The 14,821-nt window shown below is 37.7% G+C and overlaps 1 protein-coding gene across 6 annotated transcripts in view; it reads right to left on the bottom strand.

Annotated features, from left to right (window-relative positions):
* Nucleotides 1-1,312: 1,312 nt before the first annotated feature.
* LOC122827756 (protein FAM214B) overlaps nt 1,313-14,821 on the bottom strand; it is a 35,096-nt gene continuing 21,587 nt past the window's right edge. For 3 of the 6 annotated variants that reach the window (XM_044110712.1, XM_044110715.1, XM_044110713.1), the window contains 9 exons: nt 13,149-13,337; nt 12,815-12,988; nt 10,704-12,043; nt 4,857-4,915; nt 4,393-4,486; nt 4,122-4,280; nt 3,485-3,553; nt 3,190-3,395; nt 1,313-3,008 (listed from right to left, as the gene is read on the bottom strand). In XM_044110712.1, coding sequence (XP_043966647.1) covers nt 2,855-3,008; nt 3,190-3,395; nt 3,485-3,553; nt 4,122-4,280; nt 4,393-4,486; nt 4,857-4,915; nt 10,704-11,882 — 1,920 coding nt within the window. In that variant the 5' untranslated portion in view covers nt 11,883-12,043; nt 12,815-12,988; nt 13,149-13,337 and the 3' untranslated portion in view covers nt 1,313-2,854. The remainder of the gene's footprint in view (nt 3,009-3,189; nt 3,396-3,484; nt 3,554-4,121; nt 4,281-4,392; nt 4,487-4,856; nt 4,916-10,703; nt 12,044-12,814; nt 12,989-13,148; nt 13,338-14,821) is intronic. The other 3 variants (XM_044110716.1, XM_044110718.1, XM_044110714.1) reach the window with 3 other exon arrangements.

Here is a 14,821-nt window from a genome sequence, read left to right as displayed (position 1 = left end):
TTAATGTTTTATTAATGCAAAGGCACCAATGTTCTGGCTACCAGGAGGCCATGTTGGATTCCTAAATCAGACTTGCTAAGAATGGCTGACATTTCCAGTTAGAATTCAAACTTTTTGGATCTTCTCCATGTCAGTATCGCACTTGGATTTCTCAACTTGTGAATGATAATTGAATATAGGTATAATAGTGCTGGAATAGTGCATTCATGAAAAGAATGCATCTCACTAAATATTTGTATTAGTGGGATTTTCTTTGGCCAGCTGAAAAAAACTAGGCCAACATGAGATGTAATACTACTACATGCCACCAGAGGGCAGAAAATGCTTTAAGACTGTGTAATAGCAGAGTAACAAGAGAAAGTAAGGTAAAACAGTGGCCTCTTCTATCCTGGTCAAAGTTTACTCTGCTGAACAAACTCAAGTGAATCCTCTGAGCTGCAGTAGAAACACTGGTTTGCAAACGCCTGTGTTTCTATTGGGAAATAAACTTTTTCGTTTGAATTCATTCTACTGCAAAGAGATGAAACATCTATACTGCATATAAAAAAAGCTATATACTGCAGACTATTTTATAATCAATAATACCTGGTATTATGTAAATCCTTAAGCGCCACATTTCATTAATCTGAACTGTTAAGATTAAAAATAGAGCTATGGTGTCAGAAGGAAAGCCACATATCCAACATCATGTCATTTTTAGAAGGTTACAAATCATAATCTCATTTGCCAAAGATAGAAACCCTTTTTCACAGGTTCAGGATCTGAGCCTGTTCTTTCATCCTGTTTGAGAGTATTTCAGTGAAGGAAGAAATTTAGTGGGTGATATACCTCTGTATTGGGCCGATACACAAACCACCATGATCCTTTCCCTCAGCAACTCTGATGAAATAACTTGTGCAAAATGGTGATATATATATATAAACACTGAAAGAACATTTAAATGGAGCTCAAGCTATTACAAGATCAGTTTCTGTTCAATTTTTTATATTTTGGGATTAAAATTCACATATTTTATGTTAATAATTTATGGAGATCAAGGTAAAAATATCTATCTGTGCAAACATTTCAAACTGACCAAACAATTAAGTCGTAAAATTGTGAAATCAAATTTCACACATTTCCAAGCTTAATCATAAAACCTTAGTTGGACTGCAAAAGTTAAATGTATATTTGGGAGTAAAATGTAAATGACTGGATGCATTATAAAAATAAATCTCTAAATTACTTCACAATGTTAATGTAGGATCGCCAGAGATAACTTCAACAATGACTCTCAATCATGGAGAAAAAGAAAAACGCAAATACAGAAATATGGGTTTTACACACCAGTCTCAGAGTTTATTATTTTAAATATACATAGACTTTCCCCTCCATGTTACATACCCCCCTCTTCATCCTAGATCTCCCTCCCCTCTCTCGCTCTCTCAATTCTTTGTCATCTTTTACCCCGCCAACAAAAAGCTTCTCCAGGCTGTAAAACACGCTCTACTTTGTGCAGCATATTGCTCGTTAAGACATATTTGAAAACATAAATTATAAATACTACAACTTGTGGTTTTTTTAGTTTTTTTTTTCAGTTTGAGAATATTTATGTAACAGATTTTTCTTCAGAAATCAGTAATGAAAACCTGAAAGACAATTTGATTAGTTTAAAAATACTGCATTCTAAATTGAAATACTTGTACTTATTTCTTCTTTTGTGGCCAAAAATGGATACGAGCAACTTTTCACTCGGTTTGATTTCCTTTTCCTATTTGAAATATCAAGACATAACATCTTTGTCCACAAGTCACGATTTGTGTTTTTTGTTTGTTTTTTCATTCACTGAGTTCTGATGAAAATATCCAGTTATCAAAACATCCCAAGACCACTTCCCCTCATTATTTGCGCTAACATCCAGATGTTCTCAACACAATCTAGAAAGTACTAAAAGAAAACAACACAATGTCCCTCAGTCTGGCTACATATGAGAAATGGATTCCATTTTTTTAATGACAGCGAGTACACAGTGGTCTGTACCTAGACAGGTTAAACAGCAAAAAGGCTTTTTTTTTTTTTTAAAGAAATCCTGAGTTTGAACAAATTAAGTTAACGTTTTTGTTTTTTTTCAAATCAATTTAAACTTCGATCAAAGTGAGCCATTTCTACTACAACTCATGCCTTTAATAGTGTTCGTCTCTCTTCTATCTGACCTCATCAAAGAGGCGTAAAAGTGCTTCAAATCAACAGATACAGATGTGTTAATCATTGAGGGCTTTTTTATTTTATTTCAATCTAAAGTTGCAGAGCTACGATTGTTGGTCCAATGAGGCAGCCGACGTTGCAGGCAGAGTGAAGGACAGAGTGAAACGGCACTAAAGGAAAATTCAGGTTTTTAAGTCACAAGGCATGCATGTTAACACTTAACTCAGAGAGTTGCCACCAAAAGGGTTCAGTCTGAGATATGCATCAGTCTGTTTTGGTGTGTGTATCAGAATCTGTGCATTTCTGTCGTTCAACAGACGAAGGCATTGAAAAAAATCCTGCTTTTGTTTGTATGCTTGCTCATCAGTCCCTATGCTGAATTCCAATATTTTTAATATTTTCAAATGACCAGACTATGAGGAGAACTGCCATGTTGATTTGGGTGACATTTTCAAACTGTCTCTCAATCTACAGTGAAGGAATATTGCAGGAAATAAAAAATGGGTGATTTTTCCAAAGAGCAACACTGTGTGTCAGTGTGCCTGCGGAGCATTTTAACCAGACCTCATCAAGTTTTGTGTCCATCATTCTTGCAGTCAGTCATTTTTAAGGAAACAACGAAAGAACTTCGTTTTTCAATCAGGGAAGCCTCAAAAGGTCAGGACAGGAGTCACATACGGGGAGAGTATTTGGGATTTCTTGGCACCTCGGTGAAAGATTTCAGCTCATACGGGATCCCTGTATCCACTTCGATGGATTTACGGGAAAATAGCAGCCGGATATCATTGTGCAAGTAAATTTTTCCAGATTTGGAGCTCTGGAATCTAAAAAAGAAAGAACAACAGCAGGTAAGTCAAATAATTTCTTTTAAAAAAGCACCGCAAAAGGTTACCAATATTCCTGTTTAACATTTGATTATACAATGCATCTCTAGAATAAGTTGTAGATCAGTGAACAGAATATAAAGCTGTAATAATAACAAAACAAAGACAAGTTCAATCATGCCTGAGATGTATCAAGTAGCAAAGAATCCTCTTCCTGTCGAGCGCTCCGCCACCTGGAGACACCTCATCTTCCCCCTCTGTGCCTTCCTCCACTGGTACCAGGAAGATACGGTGACGCAGGAAGGTCATGTGATTGACTGGCATGTCTCCAAAGTTGTACGTCACCAGGAACATCTTCACCACAGTTTTATTGGGATTAAATAAGGTCTGAGAAGACGCACATAAAAATGTTTAGAAGGTAAATGCAGAAGCTATGCAGAATGAGCCTATTTTCTTTTCTTTGAATATAAACTCACCACTTGAATGGTCCCTGCTTTGGGTATGCTGTATCCTTTCTTTCCAAGAGGCTCGAGTGATATCACACCCTGATGGAGAGGTGCAAATACTTACAACTCAAACAGAAAAAACAATAACAAACAATAATTAAAAACTCCTTTTTTTATTTTAGTGGCTTCGGATGTCAGACTTCCATAATCATATGGCCACAGAGTTCCTAAGGTTAAATTTAATTTTCTCATTTAAGGGCCATTCTGTTAAATAAATAATACACCCCAAATTTCTAACCATGCTAATCACTAATGCAAGGTGTTTAAAAGATGTTATAATGTGGACTACATAATTATTTTATCTTGGTTTTATATTTAATATTTTTTTATAGAGAAATCAGAATCCACCACAATTAGCACCAGCAGAAAAAGTTTTACAAAAACCAGAGATCAGAGATAAGTCATAAAATTCTGATTGGCGCATCTCTGATTTTTAGCTTAAAATAGGCATATGAATGCATAAACAGAACATATTTATACCAGTACAAAAACCCAACTCAGCAACCACAATACCAACCTACAATGGTTTAGGTGGTAGTTCAAATCTCTGGCTTTAGAGAGGATACAGTTTGAAAAGGTAAACAACCACAGATGAACACAGACTGACCAGGAAGGGTGAGGGAGCACTGTGCTCTGAGATGTCGTAGTACGTAACCTGCACAGGCAGCGTGACATGCTGTGGGCAGTAGGAGCCGCTGGCTCCGATCTCTGCTGTGAATCCTTCAATCTGCCCAGATGGGGAGAATCTGCCCTTCAACATGGACTCCTGCCGCACAAGCAAAAGGAGAAAATTGTTTAAGTCATTAAACTCTAAGTGAATCATTTTACTGGTTAAAAAAATAAATAAATTCATAAAAATAAGTGTTAGACTTGAGTACCTCAAAGTTGCCCAGCAGCGATCTACTAATGGAAGACGAGGACCAACGTGTGGCCCGGCCGGTATCGGTCTGCCTGCCGCTGCGCAGCTGCCGGCTGGATATGGCCACAAAGACACCCAAAAACACCAGTGGTCAGTGGCTGAGATCACAATAATCTTGCCTTAACCAATATGTCACACGGCTACGAGTGTGTCTGCAAACTAATGTCCAGACAACAAACCCTTTAATTTAGAAAAAGAGGAAGCATACTTTAAACACCCACACTTCTCCCCTGTGTTGATTTGACTAAAATCTGAGAACCATCACAAAATCATACATTTATTTCCACTATGACATAAAAACTATTATCTTGCATCCCTTGCAAAATATAAATTTTAATGGCCTCATCCTGTCTCTGTAGCCTGTGTACTTTCTTGCTAATAAATGTTGTAATTAGAGGTCTACAGAAATGATAGATGACTCACCTTTTTAAGCGCAACCCAGTCTTTAGTCGTCTCCCTGATCTGGTGCAGCTTATGGCAGTCTGGAAAAAAAAACTACCCACTTTTAATCTGATAATATCTTAATTTGTCATTTCACTAGCATGCTCTGTAGTTAAAATTACATTCTAAATCGCATCAGATGCTCTAATTAGTACCAGTAAACAAACTCTTCTTGTTATCCTTTGGTAGATGTGTGCAGTTGTGTGTTTCAGTTTTCTTTTTACTTACTGAGCTCGGACAATTAGACACAATAACTTTTTCCATTTCCAGGCCTGCGTACACAGTAAGGGCCACCCATTGGTCAGATGACTCATCACCAGCAAAACTCATGCAACCTCCAGCTAATTTTTCACTCATAGTCAAGTTCCTCCTAATTTATTCACCTTTAAAGCCTTTGTCAGCTTTTTGGCTCATCTTCACATACAACTAAATGTACATTAGGCATTTTTTAATTATCCTGTGTGAAACTTTTATTTAGGGAAACATCAGCTTTTTAAATTTTTCATCACTGATCTTAACTTATTGTGCTTTACTACACTATGTAGCATGTATTTTCCTCCCTTCTTAATTTTTTTAGTTATAAATCTAGTCCTTCTCTTTTCTTTCCTTCCTCATATGCTCTACAGTTGCTAAAAATTAACCAGAGAACCCTGTTAGCACTCTCCCCATCAGAACTGACTGCATTAGCTCTTTCTAGCCTTCCCGAGTTAAAAAATGTCGAGTTCACTTCCAGAAAGATTTTAAGCAAAATGCACCTATACATGTGTGTGGGTGTGTGTGAGTGTATGCTCATGCATCAGCATGAGGGACGCTCCGTACTGATGTTAGGGAACAATAGCCCTTCCCTCAATGGGTTTTATTCTGGAGCTGCTCTGCTCTGTTCCAGCATGCAGTGATAATGAGCCAGCGTTACTTCATGCTTTAAAGGTTTTAGTTGTTCTCATAGTTTCCGTTTTGTTTTCATTGATGCTCCATTAGTTTCCCCTGAATTAATGGGGCCTACAGACAATTCCTACCAAGTTGTTGTAATTTCTTCTAAACAAACCACTGTTGACCCTAACCACAGCACATTATTTCTCTTGTTAGTTAAGTGTGCTAATTAAATGAGAAATCAAATAATCTTAAAATTTCTCATATTTCTTCTATAATTTAATTGCATAAATTGTTTTCTAAAGACTTTGTATTATACCCTATTTGTCACTTTCAACAGCTAATGGAGGAATTATGTATGGAAGTAAATATGTGCCGTCAGAATTTGAATAAAAAATACCTCTGAAATTTGAATGTTGTATATTAGTGCTTACTTTTTCAGTATTAAAATAAATTCAGAATATATTTTTAACCTAAAAAAAAATTCAATGTCATTATTTTTGCAGTAAAAAAATTGATTTAAATTTTTTACATGGTTGCAATTTTCAGTTATTAAAAAAATTCACATTCCTATTTCAAAGTGATCAAATTTTCAATATACATATTTTTCACAGTTTAAATTTTCAGTGTTAAAAAATTCAGCATATAAAAAATTCAACTTTTCAAAATTCAAATGCAATATTTTCGTTGTCCTCCAATTCAACTTGCTCAAATTCGCCGTCTCAAATTCACCGTCTAAAAATTCGCTGTCTCAAATTCAGCGTCTAAAAATTCGCTGTAAAAATGGCCAAGGTTACTTCAGGTCACAGACATTAGCAATGGATGTCCGATTCCAACATCCACATAATCACGTGACACAACCGTCATATTGAAGAAATACCAGCATCACCCAGGCTGGCGACCATGGAGGCGAACGCAAACCCAACGGTGAGTTTAATGCTTTCATATTTCTATAGTATATTTTATTTTGTGCATGAAGTTTGATACATTATCTTAAAGCCTGATTTAAAACACGGGTTGGGCCGTTGTTAATCTTACAAATTGTAGATTTATTTGTGTTTTATATAGTTTCTATAATTTTAATGAGAGAAGAGCACAGTAGGATTGCCATCCCTTTCGTAAAATACGGAATCGCCCCGTAACGAGACGCGATTTGTTCGGTATTTCTGTATGTCCGACAGTAACGCCTATCACATGCATATAAACATTTAGTGTAACAATAATTACAAAAATAAAACACAAGACATGTTAAGCTCAGCTAATGTGGGAGCTAGTAAGGACCCCAGAACGCTTTGGACCATTGATGATGTCACGGTTGCCTAGAAACACTAGGTGCAAAAGAGGGTTAGCAGTCGTGGTGAGCCGTTCTCAACCTGCGTCTGTTTAAAACGTCCTCAACCGATACTCTACCATGTCCTAGCAAAGATACAGGAGAGGGAAGACACACATGCCAGGCTGAACAGTGTCAGTGAGGATGAATGCTAGCAATTGTAAAAAAAAATTAAGAGGGAAACTGAAGAAATTATACTGTCTCTTTATTCTTTAAAACTTATGGTACTGCAGTTTTAGTTTCTCTAGTGAAATAGAATGACACTTTCCATCTGCTAGATCCTTATTTTAATTTCTGAAAGGTGGGAACCCTACAGCACAGAGCTTTCCTGAGTAAAAGTGATCATTCTCATGAAGTGTAAATTTCTTTTTAACTAATCCTTTTTCAACTGCTACTTTGTCTTTTATATATTTTGTGACTACAGGGTAGTCAGGATGCTATTGTTGAATCTGCAAGCCACTTACTTAATTTACTAACTGAAAGACCACGGAGTGGAGGAAGAGGAGACATGATGAAATTCTGGACTGGATGGGAAAATCTGCCAGCAAGTCTGTCTGTGGAGATTGTTGGTGGAAACTACACCACATGCTACAAAACACTAAGAATTCCTTGTCACTACTGGAATTACAACTCTTTCAGTGAGGATTTTGTAGCATGCATTTCCTCTACGCAGTCTGGCTTTGGCTTGCTTTGAGTGATTGACCTGTTAAAAAAATAAAATAAATAAAAAACAATCTACATTTAAGCTGTAGCAGTTCTTTGTTTGTGAATCAGTTTGTTAAAACAAAACAGTTTTGTTGAAATGTAGAATCAATTCAATTTTCTGATTTTGTCAGATCACAAGTTCGATACATATGTTTAAATGTGATCATATGTATTACTCATTAGAGCGACAACATTGCTGTTCCTCTAATTTCTCTAGTTTTGTCAAATTCAAAACTAGAGGAACTAGAATAACACAATGTTCAGAGTAGATATTTCATTTCTCTGAGTCAGTACTGTTTGTACAGGCAGTTTTAAATATGAAACTGAAATTGTTTTTTTATGCAAAATTTTATTGAATGTACTTAGATGAGTTCATATATGCTTTAGGTATTAGAAAATAAACAACATAAGACAAAACTTTTTCTGATTCTTATAATTGAAGTAATGTAAAGCAATACAAAAATGTACAAATGTACCTAATGGGTTCCTTTTGAGTAAAGAAAAAAAACAAATTACAAATTTAGAACATTTTTGTTCTCTGACATGTCTACCATAAAAGCACTAAAATTCACCTCTGTGGTAACATGATCAGCATTTTGCTTTACATTTCATAAATGGTGAATTTTTAAACTGGCACGGAAGCGTATTGCTGTCACAGGAAAAAAAATTGAGCGCTATCATGTTATAACATCATATGTATCTTATTAAAATGTGATAGTTATCTTGTTAAAACATGATTGCCTTTGGTGATTTTGGTTGCTTGGTTACAAACAGCCGTTTGCCGTTATTCAGCTATTGTTATTAAATAAAAATCTGAACATAAAATGTTCAGCAAATACATCTGAGCCTCCGTTATAATCTTAATAACCTCTGTCAAGGCACCGTGGGGTTCAGGAATTGGATGATGTGTACGACCAAGAACCCAGAGCAGGTTAGGAGTCATGTTGCTTCAGTTCGAAGTGGGTGATTGTCCCAGCCACTGCAGAAAGTATCCAGATCATCCTGCAGACATGGCAGGAAGACATAATGGCAACAGAAGAGGAGTGCTTCATTTGAAATGTCCAGGTATCCCTCTTCTTTAAGGTAGTGTAGCACGTCATAATAGATGCACGTTACAGCCGTCCACAGATCTCTCCACAGTCGCTCAGTCCTTCAATTATGGAGTAATAAACGATTAAAAACTGCCCTTCAAATCTCATCATATTGAAGACCACACAAAGCTAATGTTACTATAGACATTCAAAAGCATCACATATTGAAACTTGTCATTTGTACAAACCTTTGATTGTGCACACTCTTCCCAGATATAAAACTGCTTCTTCCTGCTCCAAACGATCACGGAGTCTATCAAAATATGATTCAGCAAAAGTTCCTTGAAAAAGAAAAAAACATTAAAAAATTGCCAGTAAAATAAAAAGTATTTTGACATCAGTAGGTCAGCATTGAGAAGTCACAGTAATCTAAATTAAATTATGATATTTAATCTAAAATAAGTTAACAGATGTACTTACAAGCATATATTTTCTTGAAAATTAGTTAAAATCAACTGAAAAAACAAAGGCGGTTGTTTATAGTGTTGCTAGGTAACAGAACGAGGTTTTAGGCAAAGTAAAAAGAATGTAAATTAATATTGTATATCAACAATTGTCAGATAAGAGAAGCAGTATTTTGGATGATGTTGTAATGAAGTCACCTGAACAATACGGTAGCTGAACAGAATGGGGTTGTGGTTATAATTAATGTCGGAAAGTGTTCACAGCCCCTCTGAAGCACACAAGGCAGCCATATTAGCGGTAGCATCTCCTGAAAAATTACGACTTTACTAAGACTGCCTGTCTCAGTCTCACCTAAGACAACATACAAACAACCCAGAATGTCGCCACCCATCAGTTCTCTTTAAAGATTCTAGACTTGACCCAAGTGGTATTTCTTTTGAAATAAAACTGGGGAAATTGGACGTGGACAGCGGGAGGGGCTGGGGGTGCTAGGAGGTAGCAAGATGTAATATGCCGGCACTACACGGTGTAAGATTAACAACGGCCCAACCCGTGTTTTAAATCAGGCTTTAAGATAATGTATCAAACTTCATGCACAAAATAAAATATACTATAGAAATATGAAAGCATTAAACTCACCGTTGGGTTTTGCGTTCGCCTCCATGGTCGCCAGCCTGGGTGATGCTGGTATTTCTTCAATATGACGGTTGTGTCACGTGATTATGTGGATGTTGGAATCGGACATCCATTGCTAATGTCTGTGACCTGAAGTAACCTTGGCCATTTTTACAGCGAATTTTTAGACGCTGAATTTGAGACAGCGAATTTTTAGACGGTGAATTTGAGACGGCGAATTTGAGCAAGTTGAATTGGAGGACAACGAAAATATTGCATTTGAATTTTGAAAAGTTGAATTTTTTATATGCTGAATTTTTTAACACTGAAAATTTAAACTGTGAAAAATATGTATATTGAAAATTTGATCACTTTGAAATAGGAATGTGAATTTTTTTAATAACTGAAAATTGCAACCATGTAAAAAAATTTACACCGAATTTTTTTTTACTGCAAAAATAATGACATTGAAATTTTTTTTAGGTTAAAAATATATTCTGAATTTATTTTAATACTGAAAAAGTAAGCACTAATATACAACATTCAAATTTCAGTGGTATTTTTTATTCAAATTCTGATGGCACATATTTACTTCCATAATTATGGTGAAGTATTCAAAGACAAATAAAAAAAAAGAAAACTGGACTTCAGGTGTGGCTAGTTATATCAAAAGCCAACCAAAAGTCACAGTTATAAACAGAAAGGAGCTGTTTATAACTGCCTCTGTGAGGTAAAGAGTCATAAAAATGTTCTTTCTTCTGTTAGTTGCATAGAAACATAAAATGAGGACATAGTGTGTATGTGAGTGCTAACCTTAGGATGGTCTCGTGTAGAGGGCAGCAGGTGGTTCCAGTAGGGAGCAGCTTTAGCATCAGTGCTACGACATGAAGTTACTCCTGAACTTAGCAAAGACAGTCTGCTTCTTTTAGATGTAGAGGGCCCTTCATCTTCAGAGCACGAGTCTGCTGTATCACTTGGGGAAAGCAGTCTCTTTTTTGCCGGCCAGTGGCCTCCAGAGAATAGACGGTGACCGTTACTGCTTGGAGTTTTCTCCCAGGAAGCCAGGCCATTTGACGAAGTGGCCTGTTGGGTGGCACTTCTCTCAGGTGGAGAGGATTCAAGGCCAATGTCCCATTCAGTAGCTTCCCCTGGTTCCTGCATCTCTGTGTGGTGTGGAGGGGAGAAAGGGCCAGGAGGGCTTGTGGGGCTGGCAGGATTAGGAGTTTCATATGTGGATAGTTCATATAAGAGGGGGCTAAGCTGTCCTCCAGATGAGCCATTACTACAACCATCATGTCCAGGGCTTCCTAACAAATGGGTTGATGTGCGGACGCCATTAGCCGTTTCTGTCCTTGCTAAGCTTCCATTGGAGTGTCCCTGGTCACAGATATGCCCGTGTGGGTCGCACATTGGAGGCGACTTGGGGGATAGTGGCGCAAATGCGTCAGGGATGGGTCTATCATGATTGTGCTGAGCAGGTCGCCGGGAGGGAGTTTGGCTTGGGGAGAGCGGTGGTGACGTAGGTGACAGTCCACCTTCAGAGTCTCTATGCTCCAAATGCATGCAAGAGTATGGAGAAACAGGCCCGCCAGGCCCAGTTATAGATCCATTCCCATTAGCTTGAGCTGGGGTGGACCCACATAACACCCCACCCTCAATCACCTCATTGTCCAATGTGTCCTCCAGGTGGGAGCGCTTATGAGTTAGCTGAGGCTCTTCTAACACTCTTTTATAACCCGCTCGACACGGTCTTTGTTGGGCATCAGCATGTGATCCAGTGGAGGCTGAAAATCCTCCCATCTGAGAGAAAATGGAGAGCTGGTAAACCTTTTGGAGTCGCAACTCTTCTTGGTCAAAGCGCCTGGGTCCCTCGGCTCTAACGCCAGGATCTAGTCCCACCATTGGGGATGCAGATGGAGGCAGGTCCCCCTCCTGTGCTGGAAGCTCTAGTTGAGCCTTTTTCTGGGTCAACTCCACGTGAATGTGCCGCATGGTACTGCTGCTGCAAGTCTTGACTTTCAACAACAAGATCAAATAGATCCTCACAAATACCAGGAAGCAGACCCAGATGTCCCACAGGAAAGGTAATGGCCTATAGGTATGACTAGGAGGACATCAAAGTGTGTGAAACAAGACGTTGAGCCACACACAACCTGAGAGGAACAAAATGCTGCATTAGTATGTAGTTTATGAAAGCAATACTAGCAAACAGTGAAAGTGGGACAAAACCTAAATGCGAGTCCCATAAAGATGAAAACCAAATTGGCTGCTGAATGTAATCTGCCCATTCTATAGTTTGGTATACTATAGCTGTGGAAAATTTAAAAAGCAGTTTTTTTAAACAATCAACAAACACATTATGTTACATGCCGGTATTTATCACTAACCAGATTCTTTGGTGTGGATAGTTCTAAGGCAAGAAAACTCAATGTTGCCTAAATTGAATCAGTAAGGTCTTTAAAATTAAATCATAGTACAGAGATGTAAAAGAAAACATTGACATTATATGATATCTTGGATTGAACTGGATTAAGACAAAACTGAGTCATCATCTGTCTATGTGATTAAATTGGAATGAACCAGACTGACCTGAAATTGGATAAATTTTGAATCAGACTAGCAATCTACATATCATAAGATAAGAATTGGACCTGGTTGTCTTGTAAACTTGCTAGAGATTACACTCGGTGTGAGTTTAGCTGTGTAAATGACCTAAATAGGCAAGTTTCCAACCATTGACCTAGTTTGACATTTCCCGTCTTTACCATGTTATTGTGTGATCTGAACAATTACAAGAAACAAAAACAACACAAGGCAAGAACACAGATTCAACCAATAAAACAAAAATGCTAAGCATTATTATTATATTTCCTTCAATGTATATCTAAAAGATTTTGAGAACAATGCGAAGATCAACACCTCACCTTTGTGCAACTGTGTTGATGGGTCGTCTCTGGCACAACATCAGAAAGACGTGTCTAAATGAGCGATTCATGGAATTCATCCATGTTTCTGGAAGCTGGCACGAATTTATGCCAACATCACAGAACAGATAATCAGGAAACAGGATCAAAGGTAAATGGCACAAGCACTCACACCTACAAAAATCAGAAGGTATATCAACTACTACCAATAAATGTCACATATCATGAGAAAAAAAATAACTGCATTGGTAAAAGCAAAGATAAAAAAAAAATTATACAATTTCTAAATTATCTGCAAAAAGTTAGTGATCAAATTCAGATGCTGAGAAATTACCACCAAGTGTCGCAGTGTCAGTACGGCAGAGGGCTCTTACGAGGAGAGGTCTCTGAATCCAAGTTGGCAGTAATTCTGTTGCCACTCCCTCTGGGATTGGCTGACAGCCAGGTGAACCGTCCTTGGTTACCTGGGTGTGAGGTGGGACACGGCTGTGGCATCATGGCTGGGTCATTCCACCCAGTGTCCCTGAAGAAGAAAATATAAATCAAAACCATCAGGAATAACAAAAAGATTGACAAAGAAACTCCCTGAAAATGTAACCTTTCCCTATGTAAAAGGATGGAATATGTCTGGAGTAGCAATAAACCCCTCCTAAATAAAGCCATTAAAACACAGTATAAACATCCTAAAAAACAACTTATGCAAAACTGTTTTCATTTCTACTCTCTCCATAAAAGAATCCCCCATTTTAAACACAAAGGCCCGAAACTCTTTGAGCTGATAATTACATATGAAGGAGTCACTTCATGGAGTTAACTTGGCACCACACGGTGCTAAACCAAAAGAAGTGGGTTGTGTCCCATCCTACTTGGACCTGAATTTGGGAATGTTGGGTGAAAGGAGGGAAACGGGGAGGGTCGCAATGAGCCATCACCATGGTGACACGTAGCCCAAGGATAACGACTCCTTTGTACTTGGCCACAAAGAGGGAGAAAGAGAAGCAGAGCTACAGAGGGTTTGAGGAGGTTGATGGTGGTATGGATCATGTTTGGGGGGCCGATGAAAAAGCTTCCTTAGAATACAAGTACATAAATAAATACACATAGCAATTTGGTGGTCCTCCCTGAGAGGTGTACAATCAAAACAAAAAAATTTAACAAGCTTTTACAGATAAAAAAAAAACAAGCAGATGCCTGCTCACTTTCAGTTATTCTTGGTCTCTTCTCTCCCCTTTACAGATAATAACTGCTTTTTGTAATTTAAAGAATGACAAAACTCAGAGATCCAATTTCTAGACATCAGTAAAAAAAAAAAACAACTACCATTTAAATGCATAAATTCTTAAAAGATTGAATCACAATTCATCCATGTGTCTAAGTTGTTGTCCTTATAAGAAATGATCAGACTAGATGCACTCTGGGTGACCTGCAGTTGGTATTCAAATGATCTTGCTGACAAAAAGTGTTCCAGTAAATCAAGTCACAAGACATCTGGGGTTTTTTGTACATCTTCCTTAGACAAAACTCTAAAGTTCATACATTTCACACATCTTCTCCAGGAAGAACTAAGCAAGAACATAGAGAAAAAGTGAGACATTCTAAATATCTGTTTTTCCATACAAAACATTGCTTATACCAATGCAGAACATTATGACTGACTACCAGATACTGTATTAGTTCCCCCTTTTCTGTCAAACAGCCCAGACCTGTTATAGAATGGGTTTCATGCTGTGGGATCTAGCACCAATCAGCTAGTAACAAATCCCTTAAGTCTTGTAAATTGTGTGGTGTGGTCTCCTTGGATAAAACTTGTTAGTCCAGCTCAACCCCAGATCCTTAAATGGACTAAGATCTTGAGAATATCAAGGGGAGGCTCACAACTGAGACCCTGTTTTGACAACCTCACTATTCTGCTGAAAGACACCACAACTATCTTTGGTTTCCATTTAAAGGTGTATATTGTCTCCACTAGTGCTGGGGTAGGTATTTTGTGACAAAATAACATCACAT

Source organism: Gambusia affinis, linkage group LG03 (assembly GCF_019740435.1).
Source record: "Gambusia affinis linkage group LG03, SWU_Gaff_1.0, whole genome shotgun sequence".
Taxonomy (NCBI): domain Eukaryota; kingdom Metazoa; phylum Chordata; class Actinopteri; order Cyprinodontiformes; family Poeciliidae; genus Gambusia; species Gambusia affinis.
Note: the sequence above shows the minus strand (reverse complement) of the source record. Positions and strands in the feature narration are given on the sequence as shown.